The sequence below is a fragment of the Musca domestica genome, unplaced genomic scaffold (assembly GCF_030504385.1).
Source record: "Musca domestica strain aabys unplaced genomic scaffold, Musca_domestica.polishedcontigs.V.1.1 14, whole genome shotgun sequence".
NCBI lineage: Eukaryota > Metazoa > Arthropoda > Insecta > Diptera > Muscidae > Musca > Musca domestica.
In genome coordinates, this window is record NW_026712192.1 from 10,565,146 (window position 1) to 10,585,479 (window position 20,334).

Consider the following 20,334-nt stretch of genomic DNA (forward strand, 5'->3'; position numbering starts at 1 on the left):
TGTATCTGATACCCTTTTGAATTATATGAGCTTCATGGAAATTTTAAATTTTGACCCTTTGTGGGGAAGGTACTAGAGGGAGTGGACCGATATATTCATACATCTTCACACCAGACTTTGGGTTAATAAAAATATTTTGATGTGTGTAATTTGAGAACAATCAAATGATTATTTCGTATTTTATAAGAGTTCTAATTATTCAAAAAAAAAAAAAAAATGACTTCTTGTGGAAGTGGTGCCAAAAGGATTTTGTTAATAGATATATTGGGATGCGCCGAGTTTGAAAGGAATGCTCTTTTCGCGTTTTATGAGCTTTATGGTTATTCAAAATCTTGACTCATGATGGGGAAGGTATCAGAAGGGATGACCCGTTCTATACGTTCTTCATACCAAATCTTGCCTTCGTAGGAATATAGAGATGTGGAAAATTTGAAAACAATCGGACTCTTATTTCACATTTTATAAGACTTATAATTATACCAAATTTTGACCCTTTGTCTGGTAGTTAGTTGAACGGGTGGGCCGATATTGTCAATTGTCGCATGACCTTGTGCTGACAAAAATTTTGGGATTTGGAAAGTGTGTGCAAAATCGAATGGTCTTTTCTCTTTTTATGAGGTAAGTTATCTTCTATGAAAATGTTAACTTTTTTTTTTTTTTTGGGGGGGGGGGGGGGTATACTAGAAGGAGCGGACCGACATTGCCCATCTCTGAACGCGATTGAAGTTTGATAATAATATTACAATATACCAAGTTTGGATCAAATCGGATACCCCTTCAAGAGTTATCGTGAAAACATGTGGCTTAGACATCCAAAATACCTAAAACAGGTGTTATGTTTTCAATAAGAATATAACTCATGCATATATATTTTCCTATAAAGTCTAAGAAAATATTTTTACCACACAATTTATTTCGAATTTGCCAAGCACATGACAATAGCAGCTTTTGTACAACTTTTTCACTTAGGATTAAGTTAACACACCTATAGCAGTTACACTTCCTTCTCTCAGAATGGCCAGGTAAATACTTTATTTTGTCCAACGACATTTAAAACAAATCTTGCTCTGCCAACTAATTGCTCTGAACTGTCAAGCTTTATTGCTTGCCATTGTTGCATCGATTGTAAATCTTCATTTGCAGCATTTAAATCAATTAATTAAATCCTCAATCCTAATGAATATTTATTTATAAACACTCTAAATGAAACAAGAAAAAAAAAAAAACAACAACAAAGGTCACAATATTGAGTGTCATATGCAGTGCTCTCTAGTTCTCTATTTCTCCGTGTGTGTCTGTGTTTGTGTGTAACAGTAATAGTTTTTATTTACATAAGTTCCATTTGCAACAGTTTTTTTGTTTTCACCTGATATTCAACAAGAGGCCATACATGGAGAGGGAGAGTGAGTGAGAGAGAGGAGGTGTTTCACCAAGAGAGAAAAAAAATCAAACAAACATTACAATTGTTTAGATTAACTGAGATTATGCCACAACCTCCGACACTGCAACCATTTTCTATTAATTTTCTCAAAGCCCCCATTAAAGTCATGTTTTCATTTCATTTGTCCACCTTTGGTGTCTAATTGAAAAATAACATTTTCCATTGGAATTTATTGCCCCCCACGAATGAATGAACAAAGTTGTAAAACGTATAAGGGCAGAGATCGCCGTCCCCGGATGGAAGTGAATTTACTTTGTTAATTAAATACAATTTATTGTGCGTGTGTGTGTGTTGCAACCATAAAATAAATTAAATTATGTGGTATTTAATAAATTAAATGTATATTTTTAGAGGCTGTCGAATCTGCATATATTCAAAAGTATGCTACATACGAGTGAATGCAGGTGTGTGCTTATGGCGTATGATTTATAATTTAAAATTTTGAAGAAAATTAAACAAGTATACGCCATAATCCTGTTTACAATAATTTCATCTTCAATAGAAAAACATAAACATAGGTCAAAATTCTGATGAAGTGAAGATTTCGATTTTAATCTATATTTATTGTAATGAATTCTCTGATTAAAAGTGAGAAGAGCTTATCAATGACACAGATTTCGGAAAATACATTACTATTGATCCCAAAATCCAATAACTCAATGAATTTAGACCCCAGGACACTTTGAGCGAAATCCGCTTCAAGATATAAGTATAAGAGGTATCCGACTTTCCGTCTATCTGTCTGGCTGGTGTACACAATAACATTCTCAGGAAGTATCTGATTTCATCCAAACATGGTACATCGTAATACATTTGCCAAACTTACATCGAGTTCGAGTGCTTCTTGTACATTCACCACAAAGGATCAAAGTTGTACCTCATAAAAAAAAGCAATGATCATCTCATTTTGTTTAATATTTGCGTAGGTGTTCGGTTTGGTGCGAATGGGCAATATTGGTTCACTTCTTCTAGTACCTTCTTCATAAAGGGTTACAATTTATATAATGAGGCATCAAATGAATAAGTATCTCCTCTAACAAATTACTGAAAATCCATTGAAAAATCACTCGACAAGATGCGAAATTCTTTGGAAATCAGATACACATCTGTATGAAATCTAACAAAAATATATTAAATATATTATCAAAATAACCTACGAAAATCTATAAAAGCTAGTAAAAAAATTTCCAAAAATTATAGAAAAGATATTGAAAATTTTTCGGTAATCTATCAAAAATGTAGTGAATATCTAGAAAAAGTCTATCCAAAATGTACTAAGAATTTTAGGAGAATTTTCCGAAAATCTATTGATAAACCTGACACCAAATAAAAAAAAAAAAAAAAAAACACTAAAGAAAGTCCAAAAGACGGGTGGGGCCGACTTTATGATACCCTACACCACTTTGCTAATTTTGTAGAGCTCCACATAGCAATTAAAGGTTTTTATGGGAGAATTTAATCATACACGCTATGATTATAATTATAATTTTACGTTCAAAGGACTAAATATGCCGAAGCATATGTATCTTTTCAATTCGGACTTGTAATGCTCATTTGGTGCACAATTAATTTGAAATCGGATAAAGATATATATGGAAGATATATCCAAATCCGAACCGATCTCGATAAAATTGGCAAAGATATTTTAGAGCTGTATTTGATATATTTCCCTGAATATCGTTGTTACGGAATGCATATTAAGGCTGTGGTTAACAAATACAACAAATCGGAAGAACAATATATATGGGAGCTATAGCTATATCTGAACCGATCTTCACCAAATTTGGTATACTAGCTTCTAGACTCAATTCGATCGTAAGTGCCAAATTTCATCCAATTTGGACAAATATTAGACGTTTGGAGCACAATAAAAGGTAAATCGAACGAAGTTATATATGGGAGCTATATCCAAATCTGAACCCATCTCGATAAAATTTAGCATAGGTATTTCTGAGCTGCATTTGATATATTTCCCCAAATATCGTTGTTACAGAGTGCATATTACGGCTGCGGAGGACAAAAATAACAAATCGGATGAACAACATATATGGGAACTATAGCTATATCTGTACCGATTTCGATTAAGTTTAGCATTCTTATTTTCAGGCCTAATTTGGTTGTATGTGCAAAATTCCATACTATTCGGGATGATATTACACGTTTGGTGCACAATAAATAGCAAATCGGACGAAGATATATATGGGAGCTATATCTTAATTTTTACCGATTATCTCCAATTTCAATAGGGTTCGTCCTTGGCTAAATGTTGCTTGGAAAATTTCATCTCAATCGGGTAATAAATGCGACCTGAATTTTGTTCACAAGAATACATCGACGTACAGACGGACGGACATGCATAAATCGACTCAGAATGTGATTCTATGTAGATCATCAAAAGGAACTATGGGTCTAACTCGCTTCCTTCTCCATGTTGCAAACAAATGCACAAAGACATAATACCCTTACCACCATGTGGTGTAGGGTATAAAAAGCACATTTTAGGACTAAACCCGTACCCTGTATGAGTTTGTGAAAAAATCTCCAACAAAGCATCATTTTCGAAAGTTGAAATCAGAGAAAAAAATATTCGTCATCAAATTTTACTATAAGTCACTGAAGAAAAGAAATCCTTATTTCCACTGTATATCAAAAATATTTTTTAAATAGAACAAAATCGAACATTTATATCCAATTTCATGCAAAATCATAAACTCAATATCCAGCTCAGGTTTTTGGTTGAGAGACGTATTTTTATATATCAAGGAATCGGTGACTTGTTTCGCAAGTTATGACAGATAAAAGCATTGGAAATGGTGACCAGAAGGGTACCAGAAATGCTTCAAAATATTGAACCCTATGTGGGGAAGTTGCCAGCAGAAATTGTCCGATTTTTACCATCTTTATAACAGATCTTGTGTTGATGGAAATAGGAGTAGACTGATATATCCCATATTCATTCCAGATCTTGAGTTATTAGGAATAATAGGATGTGTGAAATATGAAGAGAACCGGATGCTTAGTTCGGATTTTATAATCGTTTTGGTTTTTCAAAATCTTGAAATCTTTTTGGGGGTGGTACCAGAAGAAATGATTCGATCTCTGCTATATTTACAACAGATCTTGTGTTGGTGAAAGTATTGAGATGTACCAAGCCTGAATGGAATCGGAAGTAAATACCGCGTTTTTTGAACTTCATGGATATTCAAATTGTGGCCCTTTGTGGGGGAGGTACCAGAAGGACTGGACCTATATATCCCAACTTCTCTTCGGATCTTGAGTTAGTAGAAATAATGAGATGTGTGAAATATGAAGAGAAATGGATGCTAATTTCGGATTTTTTAATTGTTTTGGTTTTTCAAAAATATGAACCCTATCTGCGGGAGGGACCAGAAGGAATGGTCCGATCTCTAACATCTTTATAACAGATCTTGTGTTGATGGAAATATCGAGATGTAGAAAGTCTAAATGGAAGCAGATGTTAATTTCGCGTTATATGAGCTTCATGGATATTCAAAAGTGTGACCCTTTGTGGGGGAGGTATTAGAAGGAGTAAACCGATATATTCCATCTTCACACCAGATCTTGCGCTAATAAAAATATTGTAATGTGTGTAATTTGAAGTAAATCGGACTCTTACATTACATTTTGTAAAAGTTATAACTATTCAAGCTTTTGACCCTTTGTGGGGATTGATATTGTCCATTTCTGCACCTAACCTAGCACTGATGCAAATATTACGATTTGCAAAGTTGGAAAAAAATCGGTTGATTCTTTCTTGTTCTATACGCAAATTATTTTCATTGAAATTTTTTGGCCTTTTGTGGGAGAGGTACAAGAAGGAGTGGACCGATATTGGCCATGTCCGAGCTCGATCTAAGTTTGATAATAATATTACAATGTACCAAGTTTGGACCAAATTGGACGCTTCCTTCGAGAGTTATCATGCGCACAAGCCAGGCAAACAGACGGACAGACAACCATTGCTAGATCGACTCCAAATGTTCTGAAACGGATTTGGTCCAATAATGAGTTTTTCGATGAGGCATTTTGGTTGTATCAAATGATATATACCCTCCTTCTCTAGTCATATGGCTGAAGGTATAAAAATGACGATAGATAATTAAAATCTTACAATAGATACCTGTAAAAAATGAATCGTTAAATATCGAAAAATGATAATATTTTTGAAAACGTAACAAATAACTGTTTGCAATCAAAATAAATAAATAATACTATTGAAAATTCATGGTGTATATAATAAAATCAATTAGAAACCTATCTCTAATTAATCGAAATCCTTTCGAGAATTAAAAAAATCTCTCATAAGCAGTGAAAAAATCTTCAATATATAGAAATATTATCCAGGATCTATCTGTTGAGAATTTATTAAAATTAAATCGAAATATTTCATAAATAAAATAAATTAATTAAAAAATATTTATCGATAATTTGTAGAAGATGTATTGGACATCTGTTAAAATCTATCGAAAATTATATTTTTGGTTTATGTATAACATTTTAAGTTAAACTTTCAAAAATTCATATAAAATAATCATTCCGAATCACGGGCTTGTATTTTGGAAATTTTATGTCGAATGGGACTTAGATGCGATTCAAAATCAAACAACAGAGTCAGAGATATTATTATTTGAAAGTATACATAAGTATGTTTTTCCACTTACCTTGTATTGAAATTTATCCTATTTAGAGCACCTATGCTCCGTGATGAGGCATCCGTAAATAGTTTTGAATGTAAAAGCATTACACGACATATTAAATATAAACGAAGGAACATGGGTAATGATAAAGCTACGTCGTACGGCACCATTTCGGTGCCCATTGTTTTGTTTTTGTTCGCCAATTTTGTTGTCCATTGAAAATAATATTCACCAGGAATTGGATGTATAGCACATATAAAAAGTTCTAAACCTATTTGACTAATTCGTTGCCATGTCATAGCGATTCTCCAATCGTCGGCACAGTTATCTATCATAAATAGCTGTTGGCGGTGGTGGAATTGGTGGCAATATTACGGGATTTTCCATTTTATTTTCCAGGTTTCCAGGATTCAGGTTAAAAAGATAAATTAAAGAGAAAAAAAAAGAAGAAAAATAAAATAACACCAAAAAAAAGGAAGAAAGACAGAGAAAAAACATTGTTAAAACAGACAAAATAAATGCAGTTATTATTAACAACTAATTGGAAATTTATTGATTTATTAATACATTTTCTCTCTATATATTCTATTGTATTTTTTTGATATAATCTTATGTTATTGTATAGGCTAATATGTGAGAACACTAACACACACACAAACCAAAACAGAAGGGAACAAAACAGAAAAAAAATGGACACACAATTTCGACTTTCGATAATTACATTCAAAGAGACAGACAGACAGACAAAGAGAGACAGAGAGTGGGAGAGAAAGTTATTTCTATTATGGAAAAAGAGTTATGAGCGGAAACTAAACAGGTGAACACAAAATGAGAATTGAGTATCTTAATTGAGAACAAGAGAGTAGGGCCAATTGACTTGTTTAATATTGGAAAAGAAAGTAAGTTTGTTGTTGTTGTTAAGTGTTGGTGTGTGTGTGTGGTGAGTGTGTGTAAAACAGGATTTTATTGCATTGTTATTAGAAAAGGTGTTAGTATTTATAGCTTTGTTGTTCTCTGGTGTTTGGGGGTTGGAGGGTTGGGTTGTGTTTTAGTTCTCTGTAGTTTCTCCTTTAAGTTGTTGCACTTTCTAATAAAAAAAATTGTAAAGGTAGCCATTGTAATTGTATTTTTTTCTTGTTGTTATTGTTGTTGTTCTTGTTCAGAGTGAAAGTTTAATGTGGTAAATGTTATGAATTGGAGAATTGTGCAGCAAAAAGTATTAATAGCTATTTTTCTTTCTTTAGTTTTGTGGTTGTTTTTTGTTGTTGTTTTTGTGGTTATTGTCTGTTATTAAGTTAAGGGATATTTATGACACAAACATACACAAGAAGTACTTAGACAAGACAGGTAGTATGTGATAGTTGTGACAGTGTTGGTGGCTATATTTTATGGACACAACAACAAATATCGTTCGGATGGAAAATATATAGACAATTAGACAATTTCACAAATTATGAGAGCGAGTGGGTATTATGAGAAAAAGTTTGGAAGATGTGTTTTTTTTTTCTGGGTTGGTATGAACATAAAAGATAATATATATATGTGTGTGGGTGTGTTTGGGGTTTGAAAGGTTCAGTGGAGATTAACTTAAATTGTCAGTATGTTTTAGTCTGTGATAAAAATAATTACACATTTTTTATTATTAATCACAAAAAACCCAGTATATCATTATATGATATCCTACGCCACAATGCTTATTTAGTAGAGCTCCCATAACCAAAAAGTTGATATTGGGAATTTATATGAAGATGAAGTAGATACCAACTATGAACCTTATTTGATTGGGTATCATGGTTTTAGAGAAGTCAAAATTTGGGATAATATTAAAAATAATTTATTGGAAAAATACATATACCGTACAGGGTTTCAACACATGGAAAAATTCAGTTGAATATGAAAAAATCTATCAAATTTGGGTTGATATAACATATTTGGTGAACAATAACCGTAAAATCGGATGAAGATGTATGTCGAAGCTATAAAAGATATTTTAATAAAACTTGCCAGAGGTATTCTCGAGCTGTATCTGATGTCCGGTATCAAATAACATTGTCATGGAGTGCATATAACACAAAATCGGATAAAACATATAGATTGGAGCTAAAGCTATATCTGAACCGATTTTCATTGAAATTTAAAGTACTTGCTTCCACGCTGAATTCCGCCCGAAGTTCCAAAATTCAGTCCATTTGTGCTGATATTAACCATTTGGTACTTAATAAACCTAAACTCGGATAAGGATATATATGTGGCAGCTACATCCAAATTTGATCTGATCTCGGTAATTTCATAGAGGTATTTTTATGCTCCATAAATTATCAGTTACCAAATATCATTCCTGTGGAATGAGAATATTAGGCATGTGAAGGACTTAAAACCCCAAAACATATGTATGGGAGCTATAGCTATATCTGAATCGATTTTCAAAACTTATTAAATTAATTGTTTCTGGGCTGAATTGGATAGAATGTTTTGAAAAACATCCTATTTGGACAGGTATTACATATTTGGCGCACAATAAAATTGAATTCGGACGAAGATATGCAGAGTGAGATAAAACGGCAACAAAGGCAAATGCCATAAGTTTTATATGTATTTTTTTAATTTTATTAAATGAATTCAAAAAATGTCGGAAATAGCATCAAATTTTAGAATGAGATTAGATTTGTTCGAATTTGTCGCCTTTGACACGAATTATGGCCTTCAAACGGCCAATGAAACAGTCACACGCTGCCCGAATGTTGCTTTGCGGTATCTTGGCCTATTCCCGGCGAAGTGCTTGCTTGAGGTAATCGACAATTTGGTACTTTTTGGTGCCAACCTTGCCTTCCAAAATACTTCAGACACAATAGTGCAACGGATTGGTGCCCGGAGATTTTAGTGGCCATTGGGCGTTGGAAATGAAGCGAAGTACCTCGTTTTGTAACCATTCTTGGGTGGCGAATGTCCAAGGTTTGGGGCCAAAATGTTTGCGTGCTCAAGGCTTTAATGCACCCTCTAGAATATTTTCGCTATAACATTCGGCATTTATTTTGATGCCACGGTCAATTAATACGAGCCGAGAGCGACCATCAGCTGTTATGGCGGCCCACAACATCAACATGACCGGCTTTTGAGTTCTGGTGGCCAACCGAAGATGCAGATTTTCAGCTGACCTCTTTGGCAAGTAAACACGATCATTTTGTTTGTTTACAAACTGCCGGACAACAAATGTTTTTTCATCGGAAAAAACCAAATTCGGCAGTTCACCACTTTCGGCCAAGCGAAGCAACTCTTTAGTTCTTTTGAGTCTATTTTCTTTCCGTTGCGGTGTAAGTTCTTGCACCTTTTTGGAATTTCAATGGCTTTACCACGAGCTCATTTTTCAATATTTGCGAATGGAATATTGCGATATGAGCCATTTTTCGCCAACGGCGAAGCGAGTTTCGCTGAAGTCGCTTCTTTACTTTTCGAACCATTTCTGCTAATGTTGGTGTTTTCTTGATGTCGGGCTACGCTACCAGTGTCACGACAACGAGAAAAGGTACGAGACACAAAAGATTTATTCACATTTAAATACTGGAGTGCTCTAACGATCACCGTCAGGCGTCAACTCGAAAAAATACCGAGGAAAAATTGATAAAAAAAAAATTAGAAATACTCTTTTTTTGAAATATTGATGTATTAAGAGATTTCTTTTCCGTTAAGACTAATAGAGAAAATTTCATGAAAAAAAATTTTGTCTTTAACATCGTTCTTCTAAAACGATGTTTTTTTAGGAGATTTCTTCATAAACTCACCTAAAGTACGGCTTTAACCCTAAAATGTGTTTTTAATATTTATGATTTCCTGGCGTTTAGGTAAGGTCTAGACTTTTGATGTCTTTTAGGACTGATAGCAGAATTTTATGACAATTAATTTTGTAGAATATTTTGACATGTTACAATGCCGTTTAATAAGAGTTTTTAACCATATTTTGAAAAAAGGACCAAAAGACCCCTTTGGTGACTCATTTGAGGTTTAATATTTTCCACCTAAGTATTTCCTATGTTTCTTTTTTTCTGCAATATTGCCGAAGACACTGTACTCCTATTTACCACTTTCAAAATTAACATTTTTTGAATTTTCCCTGCAATTACTTTCTTTATTTCTGAATTTTAAGTTCCAGATATGGAATTACCCATAACTTCATTTATGAGTGTATGTTCCTGCACAGATATGCACACATCGACAACAAAGAAAACACCATTAGTAAAGGTAAAATTTCATGTGGTTTTGTGAATAATTTTCGAAGGGATCAGTATGAAAACTAGTTATCAAATTAAAACACTTTGGCCTGATATTCATGAAACACCATGGATAAACTGTATAGGTAAACTAGCTGCCAGTAGGCTATGATACCAATTAAATTTTTACAATTTTATTTAAATATCCCAAAGTGTTTGGAAAACCATATACCATATATATATACATGAAGGTACTGTTGGCATATAGCTAAAGTTCTGGCCACCAAAATGGGTGTCAACAAATCGAAATGTACATTTTTAAAATTGGAATTGGTTTTTGCGGTGAGACATAAAGTTTTTCGAAATAATTTTCCTTAATAGATGGTGTTCTGGCACCATTTGTTTGTGTGTGTGTTAAATTGCTTTAACAAAAAAAGTTAAATGGGTTTTGTAATTCTGGGATGTAAGTTAAAATTACTTGGGCAAATTAAATGTATTAAAGAAAAAAAGTAGCATAACTTTTTCTCTAAAACAAATGGCTTAATTGAAGAGGGACAATTGTATAATTTTCTCTTAGAAGTTAACTAAATTTATCAAAAAAATATTAAAATTAAAACCATTGTTTAATGACTTCAAAAGTTGTTATATCAACAAGAGATTCTTAATTTGTCTTTAAATTTTTTTTTTTACCTTAAAAGCCATTAGCAAATTTTCTATTCAACTAAACGGACAAAATCCATAACTTCCATAGCCAACGATGATAATAATGAGGATGATAATTTTTTTTGCAATATTTATGACCTGCAGACACATTAATTACTTTAAAAATTGCCAACAATTTTATACCTCTGATAATGGCAATTGCTTTGCCCAATTTTATGTACCACAGAAATACCACAAGCAATTCTATTGGGAGAGAGTGTCAAAGAGAGAGGGAGTGAGAAAGAGAGGGAGAGTAGTAAACTAACCTCAATAACGTAATCAAATCGAAATATTATTTAATTGAAATCTATTGATTTTCCCAAAACTGAAATTAACATTCAAGGTAATTGAATTGAATTTATAGAGAATAAAATACATTTTTATATTTTTCCAACTTAACGAGTATAATTTAATAAAATATGGCATTGAGATAAAACTCCAAAGAGCTGAAAGTCATAGTTGTCTTCGTTTACATTTCCCTAGACATAATATCTATTAAAGGGATATATTTATTTTTTTAAGAACCTAAACAGATTGTTTTCCAAAGCAGGACCATTCATGGGTTACGTTCCAAAGAATTGGGCCAATATTGTCCATTTCGTATTTGACCTAAGCGTTAAATGTTACAACGAACCAGATTTGGGCTATATCGACTAATTTCTTCTGATTTTATGAGACATGTGATAATTATTGGAAAATGTTGAAATATGCGGGGAGTTCCAGATATAGTGGGCCGACACAATCGCATCGAATACCGACAAAAAATATTATGATGTGCAAAATTTAAAGGAAATCGAACATTTATTTCCAATTTCATGGGAATAATTGATAAACCAAATGTTCAACTTTTGTGGGAAAGGAGTGGGCCCACAAATACTATAATATTCAAAAAAGATCGTTGGTTGAGAGAAATATTTTGATATATCAAGTTTGACTTCTCAAATTATGAGATATATTAGTACTGACTTTTGTGACCCTTTGTGGGTGAGGTATCAGAAACGGTAGGCCGATATTTATCATCTTCACACCAGATCTTGTGTTAGTAGAAATATTGGAACGTGTGAAGTTTACAAATAAACAGATGCTTATTTCGCATTTTATGAGAGATATAAATATACAAAAAATTGACCCATTGTGGGCTAGGTACCAGAAGGAGTGGCCCAATATAATTCATCTTCACGCCATATTTTTTGTTGTCAAATGTGTTGGGATGTGTGAAATTTGAACATAATCGGAGTCTTATTTCACATTTTATAGGAGTTATAATTATTCAAAAAGTTTACCCTTTGCGGGTACCTCCAGAAGGAGTAGGCGGATGCCCATACCAGATCTTGTGTTGATGGAAATATTAGGAAGTGCTTTGTTTGAAAAAGCGTCTCGGTTATTCTAAATTTTGACCCATTGCGGGGGAGATACCCGAGGGAGTGATCCGTATTTACCGTTCTTGATACCAGATCTTGTGTTGGTAAAAGAATTGGGATGTATGCAATTCAAAGACCATGACACTTATTTCATATTTCATAAGAGAGACTAGTTTTCGAAAATTTAAACCTTTGAGGGGGAGGTACAAGATGGAGTGAATCGATGTATGCCATCTCCACAGTTTATCTTGTGCTGATAAAAATTTTGGGATGTCAGAAATTTGAAGACAGCCGGGGTTTATTTCACATTTTATAAGAATTATAATTTTTCAAAATGTTGAACCTTTGTTGGGGAGGTGGAGTGGGGCCGACATTGTTCATTTATCCACCTAACCTAACTCTGATACAAATATATGATTTGAAAACGTAGAACACAATCGGATTATCCATTCTTGCTCTTTGAGGTAAATTATTATCTGTGTACGCAATCTAAGTTTGATAATAATATTACGATGTACCAAGTATGGCTCAAAACAGATGGTACTTTTAAGAGTTATTGTGCGAACCAGCCTGACAGATAGAGAGACGGACGGACGTGCGGCACGCCCAGATCGACTCTAAATATCTTGAAACGGATTTGGACCAAGGGCCCTCTGTAGCCATATGGCTGGGGGTATAAAATGTGAAATTGGAAAAGCTACTTGAGTTTTGTATGATGTAATTTAATTGATACAAAGTACCCTACACCACTTTGTTTATTTAGTAGAGCTCCACATAACAATGAAAAGTTTTTATGCACAATTAATTTGAAATCGGATAAAGATATATATGGGAGCTAGATATTTCTGAGCTGAATTTGATATATTTCCCTGAATATCGTTGTTACGGAGTGCATATTACGGCTGTGGGTAAGAAATCATATAAACAATATATATGGGAGCTATAGCTATATCTGAACCGATCTTCAACAAATTTGACATACTAGCTTCTAGGATCAATTCGGTCGTAAGTGCCAAATTCCATCCAATTTGGACAAATATTAGACGTTTGGTGCACAATAAAAAGTAAATCTGACGAAAAAAAAAATAAAATGTAAATTAGGCCTGAAAATAAGTATGCCAAATTTGATCGAAATCGGTTCAGATATAGCTATAGCTCCCATATATATATTGTTCATCCGATTTGTTATTTTTGTCCTCCGCAGCCGAAATATGCACTCTGTAATAACAATATTCAGGGAAATATATTAAATGCAATTCAGAAATACCTTTGCTAAATTTTATCGAGATCGGTTGAGATTTGGATATAGCTCCCACATTTAACTTCGTCCAATTTACCTTATATTGTACACCAAACGTCTAATATTTGTCCAAATGGGCATTTGGGACCGAATTTAGTCTAGAAGCTAGTATGTCAAATTTCGTGAAGATCGGTACAGAGATAGCTAAAGCTTCCATATATACTGTTCATCCGATTTGTTATATATGTTACCCACAGGCGTAATATGCACTCCATAACAACGATATTCATACAAATATATGAAACACAGCTCAGAAATATCTTTGCCAAATTTTATCAAGATCGGTTCAGATTTGGATATAGCTCCCATATATATTTTCATCTGATTTCAAATTAATTTCGCACCAAATGGGCAATACAAGTCCGAATTTAAAAGATACAAATGCTTCGGCATATTTAGTCCTTTGAACTTTAAATTATAATTATAATCATAGCGTGTATGATTGGATTCTCCCATAAAAACTTTTAATTGTTATGCGGAGCTCTACTAAATTAGCAAAGTGATGTAGGGTATCATAAAGACGGCCCCGCCCGACTTTAAGACTTTCTTTACTTTTATATTGTTTTATATTTATAAAATCCCGGCTGTTAATGTATTCTGGCAGCTATATTGCGGAATAATTGGACTTGCTACCATCCCTTTTAAATGGAAGTTCTAACCACTTTTTTTAAAAAAAGGACCAAAAAGACCCATTAAGTGACGCGCTTGAGGGTTAAGACTTTTACCTAAAATAATCCATGTATTGTTAACCCTAATAGTTAAAATCCTGAAAATTTCAAGAAAATAAAAAATTCTTCTTTTTTGGTCACTTAGCTATGTACATTTTATAACTTGTGTAAAATGTATTCATACATTTTGTAAATTTGAGGTTAGAAGTTTTGACATAATCTGGGACCAAGAGTGAAAATTTATGGCAAATAATTGTGTGGAATATATTGACTTGCTATGATCCTATTTAAAGAGAGTTTTTAACCATTTTTGGAAAAAGACCAAAATAAAGCCTTTTGAGACTCTTGAGGATTATCGACAAAAAAAAAAAAAAAAAAATCTCGTATTGTTAAAAGTATTGAAGAGGCGGTAAACCTAATATGCAAGGATATCAAGGAGTATTAGTTCAAAAATATCGAAAAAATGTGGAAGAGGGAGGATATTTAGGTTACTTCCGATATTTAGGTTACTTTACAGTGTAAACTTTCAAACCGCCAACACTGGTCTCTCATAATCATCTGAGATTTTCCCATAATTTTGAGAAAAAAAATATTTGGTGCTCAAGGTTATTATTGAAATTTTCCCAAATAAATTTTCTAACTTTCCCTCATTGCAAGGACTAAAGAAACAATATCAAGTTTTTAAATTTTTTTTCTCCCGTTCTTAAACCTTTAGAATAAAAACCAAGTATAAGTATGTGTTTTATATGTATTTTGGTGTATATTTTATAAATATGTAGCAAGTGTAATTGAATTTAATCATGATCAAGAGAAAGATACTATCTTGTAGATACAAAAAAAAAACTTAAAAAGTTACTTATTCTGAGACATCGACACAAAGAAACGGGACTACTTTCTAAAGGACACAATAAAGAGAAGGAAATGGTTAATTATTAATTATAATTTGAATCGAACACTAATCGATTATGATACGTAGCGACAAATAATGTGCTTGTGTATGTGTGTGTGTGTGTTTGTCTGTCGGTGTGTGTTTTTTGTTGTCTGTTTGAGGTCATGTAAATGTACTCGCAAATGCTAAATATTGATTTAATGCTAACCATATTTTGTAAAATAATATTTTTTTTTCTAGTTTTTTTTTTGTTTATTTATTTGTTTTTATTTTTTTGGTTATTTATTACATATATACTACTACTATTTTCTGTTGTTTATTTTTTTTTTTGTTTTTTACTTACTGAATTCTGCAAAGCATTTGAGTAATGACAGTATCAAAACATCGACATTAGTTGGAGGGGAGGTTTTTTTGTTAAGATCATTTTTATTATTAAAAAGGGGGGAAAGGATATAAAAGAGATTTTTAAGGATATTTTTTATGATTTCCAAAAAAAAAAAAAAACAAAGTAGAATAAAAAACACAAAAAAGAAGTTAGGTAGTTTTTTTCGTTAAAATATTTGATTTAATCATAAATGAAATGTTGTTATTTTTTCGGAATTTTTTTGATGAGGTAATATTATATTCCAAAGGTGTAGGGGGGGTTGTGGAAGTAGGAGAAGAAAAAAACAAAAGTAGAAAAAAGAATGGAAGAGGAAAGGAAGAGATTAAATTAATTTTCTTTTTATCCATAAAGAAAACCGAATAATAAAAGAAAGGAAATGATAATAAAATAATAATAAATTACCAGCAGAAATGAAATATATATTTATTATTTTGGAACGAACGAAAGTTGTTATGCATGTATGTATGTACGTTCCTTCGTCACAACCGAACGGAATGGAAGGGACATCCATTGGCATCATATTTTAAAGTTGATGGCTATGGCAAGACATCAGCCAGGATACAACAGGATAGTATTCCATAAATTATGGTAATTTAAATTAAGATTTTTTCTGTTTTTCTTATTCACACAGGACAAAATATATGCATATATATGTGTGTGTGAGTGTGAGAGTGGAAGGATATGAAGTTACACTACAGATATATAGAGAGCAGCAGCAAGGGCACAATGAAAAGTTAAGTTAGACTAAAATTGGGGTTCAATGAAAAGCCAAAGAAATTCCAAAAAAAAAAGAAAGGAAAGCTATTTTAAACTAAGGCCACAGATTCAATTCATCGTCTATTTGAGAGCATTAGAAGTATTTTCTCTTTCAGATGATTGTTGCTGTTGTAGATAAAAATGCAATTTTTGAAGAGAGAGCGAGAGAGAGAGAGAAAAGAAAAAAAAATGAAAACTAATTGGGGACATTTAAAGCAGTGTTAAAGCCTTCTAAACTATTTATTATTTATTTGTTTTTGTTTTTTTTTTTGTTTTTGCAGAGCACAATTATGTTGTTGTAAATGAGCACATTGTCGTTGTTGTGTTCCATGTAGTTGTTGTTTGGTCTTTGGTACTTGTTGTATGTTTTTTGCATGTTTGTAATGTGTTTTCAATTTGTTATTTAAATAAAGCCCATAAAAAAAAGCTTAAGCAAATAAATAATAAAAAAAAACAACAAAAGCAATAAAAAATAGTTAACCAATGTAAGTTGTTAGCTGTTGTTTTTGTTAGTTCATTTTGGCCATAATATGTACTAAATAGTTTTGTAAATTAATTACTACCACAGAAAACAATTAAAGCCATATTTGTTAATTTTACATTCACACATACATACATTAGTGTTTTTTTGTGCCGTCAGTATTTTTTTTTTTTGGTTTAGTTAATCAAAGTATTTGTACAGAACACGTGTACTCATCTCATGGCAGATAAGTGAGTTTGTCTATGAGTTATTGCATTCGAAAAAATGATAGTCCATAGCATTTTTTTGTGGGAAACAAGGACCCATTGGGTGGGGTATTTGTTTGTCAGAGGAGTAAATTGCAATTAATTTTGAAAAAAAAAATCGAGTAAAAAACGGAATTAAATTCGAAACTTATATTGGCCAATTTTTTGGCCTCAAAATACCTAAAATGTAAATATTCAAAATAATATAATTTCACTAATTACGATCAAAATCCTAAAATTGCTGGATTTTCAGTAAAAACTGTGATTTCGACCATTGACACTCCAATATTTAGGGATAATAATATGCATCTTCATTGAATTTCTATATGCTCCACCTTGGAATGGAGGGTATATTAACTTTGTCATTCCGTTTGTAAAATCCCTAAATATTGTCAAAGACCTCATAAATTATATATAATCATAATCAGCATAAATAAATTCTAAAGTCGATTTAACGATGTCCGTCTGTTGAAATCACGATACAGCCCACATTATTTGACGTAGAGCGTCAAAATTTAGCAGAACAGTTTGTATTGTATCTAGGATGGTTGTATAGGTTCGCGCTTTGGTATAGCCGCCATATAACGGTACCTCCCGATATTCGGTATTTTGGTGGTTTTGGCCACATTTTTTCACGAATTTGTCTAAAAAATATTATATGTGGGTCCTAATGGGTTCTAGCTCCTTTGGCGAAACAATGTGTGTATAGGCCCACGTTTTTGTATGACAGCGGTACCTCCTAATATTCGGAATTTTGATGATTTTTGCCACATTTTCCTATGAATATGTCTAGAAATTAATATTTGTGGGTCATAATGAGTTTTTGTGTTTCCTTTAAAATGTTTTTTGTGTTTCCTTAAATGTAGGAAGAGTTTGTATCCTCTGAGAATATAAAACTTTACAGAAAATTTAAAATATTTGAATTCAAATCATATAATTGAATTCTTATTTTCAGCGATAAGCATTCTAGAGATAATGCAAACTTGTTTGCCAAATTTGAAAGTTGTATATGAACATATGTGTGTCCAGGAGAATTTCAGACGAGTTTTTGTAATATCGACTTGAAACTTTATGCTGATCAAGAATATATTTGTTCCCTTAAGGTCTCAAAGATTTTTAGAAATGAATTTTTTTATCTTTATTGTCTTGTCTACATATGGTATATATCATTGCATACGATCAAATTGTACTTCATTAAAATATTGGCTTTTGATGTCACGTTTCCTTGTACGGTATCAGTTTCAGGATTTTTGTGTATCGTAATGTTTTTCTTAAACCTAAATCGAGTTCGGGGATGGCATTTATAGGTCTTGTCTCTATGTTATCTTCAACAAATATGGTTATTATACCCTCAGCTATATGGCGTAAGAGGGTATATATCATCAGCCAAAACGTGCCTCATCGAAGTAACGATTTTAGACTTTTGGATCAAATCCGTTTCAAGACATTTGAAGTCTATCTTTCCATATCCGTTCGTCTGCTGGCTGGTGCGCACGATAACTCTCAAAGGGAGTATCATATTTGATTCAAACTTGGCACATCGTAATAGTATTGTCAAACTTAGATCGAGTTCGGAGACAGGCTGGACCAAACAAAAGGCCAAAGTTTCAAAAAATATTTTACTGCCCAGAAAGTGAAAGGATAATCCGATTTTGCTCCAACTTTGCAAATTCTAATATTTGCATCAGTGCTAGGTCAGGTACGAAAATTGACAATATCGGTCTACCCCCCACAAATTGTCGAAGTTCATAAAACGCAAAATTAACATTCGATTCCATTTAGACTTGCCACATCTGAATTATTCTATCAACGCTTGATAGGTTTTAATAACGGTAGAGATCTGGTAACTCCCCCACAAAGGGTCAACGTTTTGAATAACCAAAACGTTTATACAATTCGAAATAAGCATTAGGTTCTCCTTTTATTTAACATATCCCATTATTTCTACTGACACAAGATCTGTTGTGAAAATGGGATATATCGGTCCACTCCTTCTGTTACCTCCCCCAGAAAGCTTAACATTTTGAATATCCATGAAGCTCATAAAAAGCGTAATTAACATCCGATTCCATTCCAGACTTGGTACATCTCAATATTTTCATCAACACAAGATCTTTCATAATGATTAGATCGAGATCGGTCCATTTCTTTTGATACCTGTCCCACATATTGTTCAAGATTTTGTAAAACAAAACGCTCAAAGAAAGCGAAAGGAGCATCAAACTCTCTTCAAATTTTACACATAGAAACATTTTTACTGACACAAGATCTGTTGAGAAGATGATATATATCTGCGAACCCCTTCTGGTATAAGGTGTAAGGTCATAGCAGGTCTTAGATAATTTTTTTTGTTAAAAATTACGATTCTGGCGGACCAATATTGCTAATTTTTGATCTCCACCAATGGCTAATGTAATTGAAATTTTTAGATGTAGAGAGGTATCAGAAGCTTTGGGCCGATATTGGCCATCTCCGATCTGGATATAAGTTTGGTAAAAATGTTGTAATATCATCAATTTTGAATCAAATTAACATGGCTAGTATTGGGACAGGGGGTTTTGAATTTTTTTTATAAAATGTTTTTGATGTCAGAAGGTCTTGGATTTCTATAAAAACGATTTCCCCGAAAGGCCTTAAAACTTTATCAAAAAATAGGAAATTCGGAAAATCAACATTGGTTTTTCGTGAGACCTTCAAAGAAAAAATGTTCAAAAACCTCAAAGTTTTTGTTCCGGACGTTATGGCCATTTGACGCCATTGTGGATTTTTATATAAAAATCCAGAATCTTTTGATTAAGCATTATGAATCTAATGTTTAATGGGTCAAAAAGTTTGTTACACCTAGAAATAATGGTCCTACATCCCCGATGTTGTATATTAATCTTCACAGTGCTGTGTCGGTCTATCCTTCCATCCGTCTGGCCATGTTCATTTGTAATCGCGAAATTTCACTCATGAAGTTAGAGAAAAGGTCAGAAGGATGGGATGAAATGGACTAAAAACTGAATTTTTACTGATTTTGCAGTCGCTCCACAGGTCACAATTTTTGGATGACCATCGTATAATTATAAACTAGTGAAATGGATCATAATTTTTTGCGCAGAAATACAAAATTTTTTTCAAGATCGGTTCAGATTTGGATACAGCTTCTATATATATCTACATCCGATTTCACGGTTATTGTTCACCAAATGGCTGATATCAGTCCCAATTGAGTAGATTTTTTAACATCCTGGAAGCAAA

At 32.7% G+C, this 20,334-nt stretch overlaps 1 protein-coding gene across 18 annotated transcripts in view; it reads right to left on the reverse strand.

The window, feature by feature from the left end:
- LOC101899720 (small conductance calcium-activated potassium channel protein) overlaps nucleotides 1-20,334 on the reverse strand; it is a 725,164-nt gene that overhangs the window by 137,329 nt on the left and 567,501 nt on the right. For all 18 annotated transcript variants that reach the window (XM_059119190.1, XM_059119189.1, XM_059119188.1 and 15 more), the window contains one exon: nucleotides 6,124-6,440. In XM_059119190.1, the coding sequence (XP_058975173.1) occupies nucleotides 6,124-6,440 (317 nt within the window). The remainder of the gene's footprint in view (nucleotides 1-6,123; nucleotides 6,441-20,334) is intronic.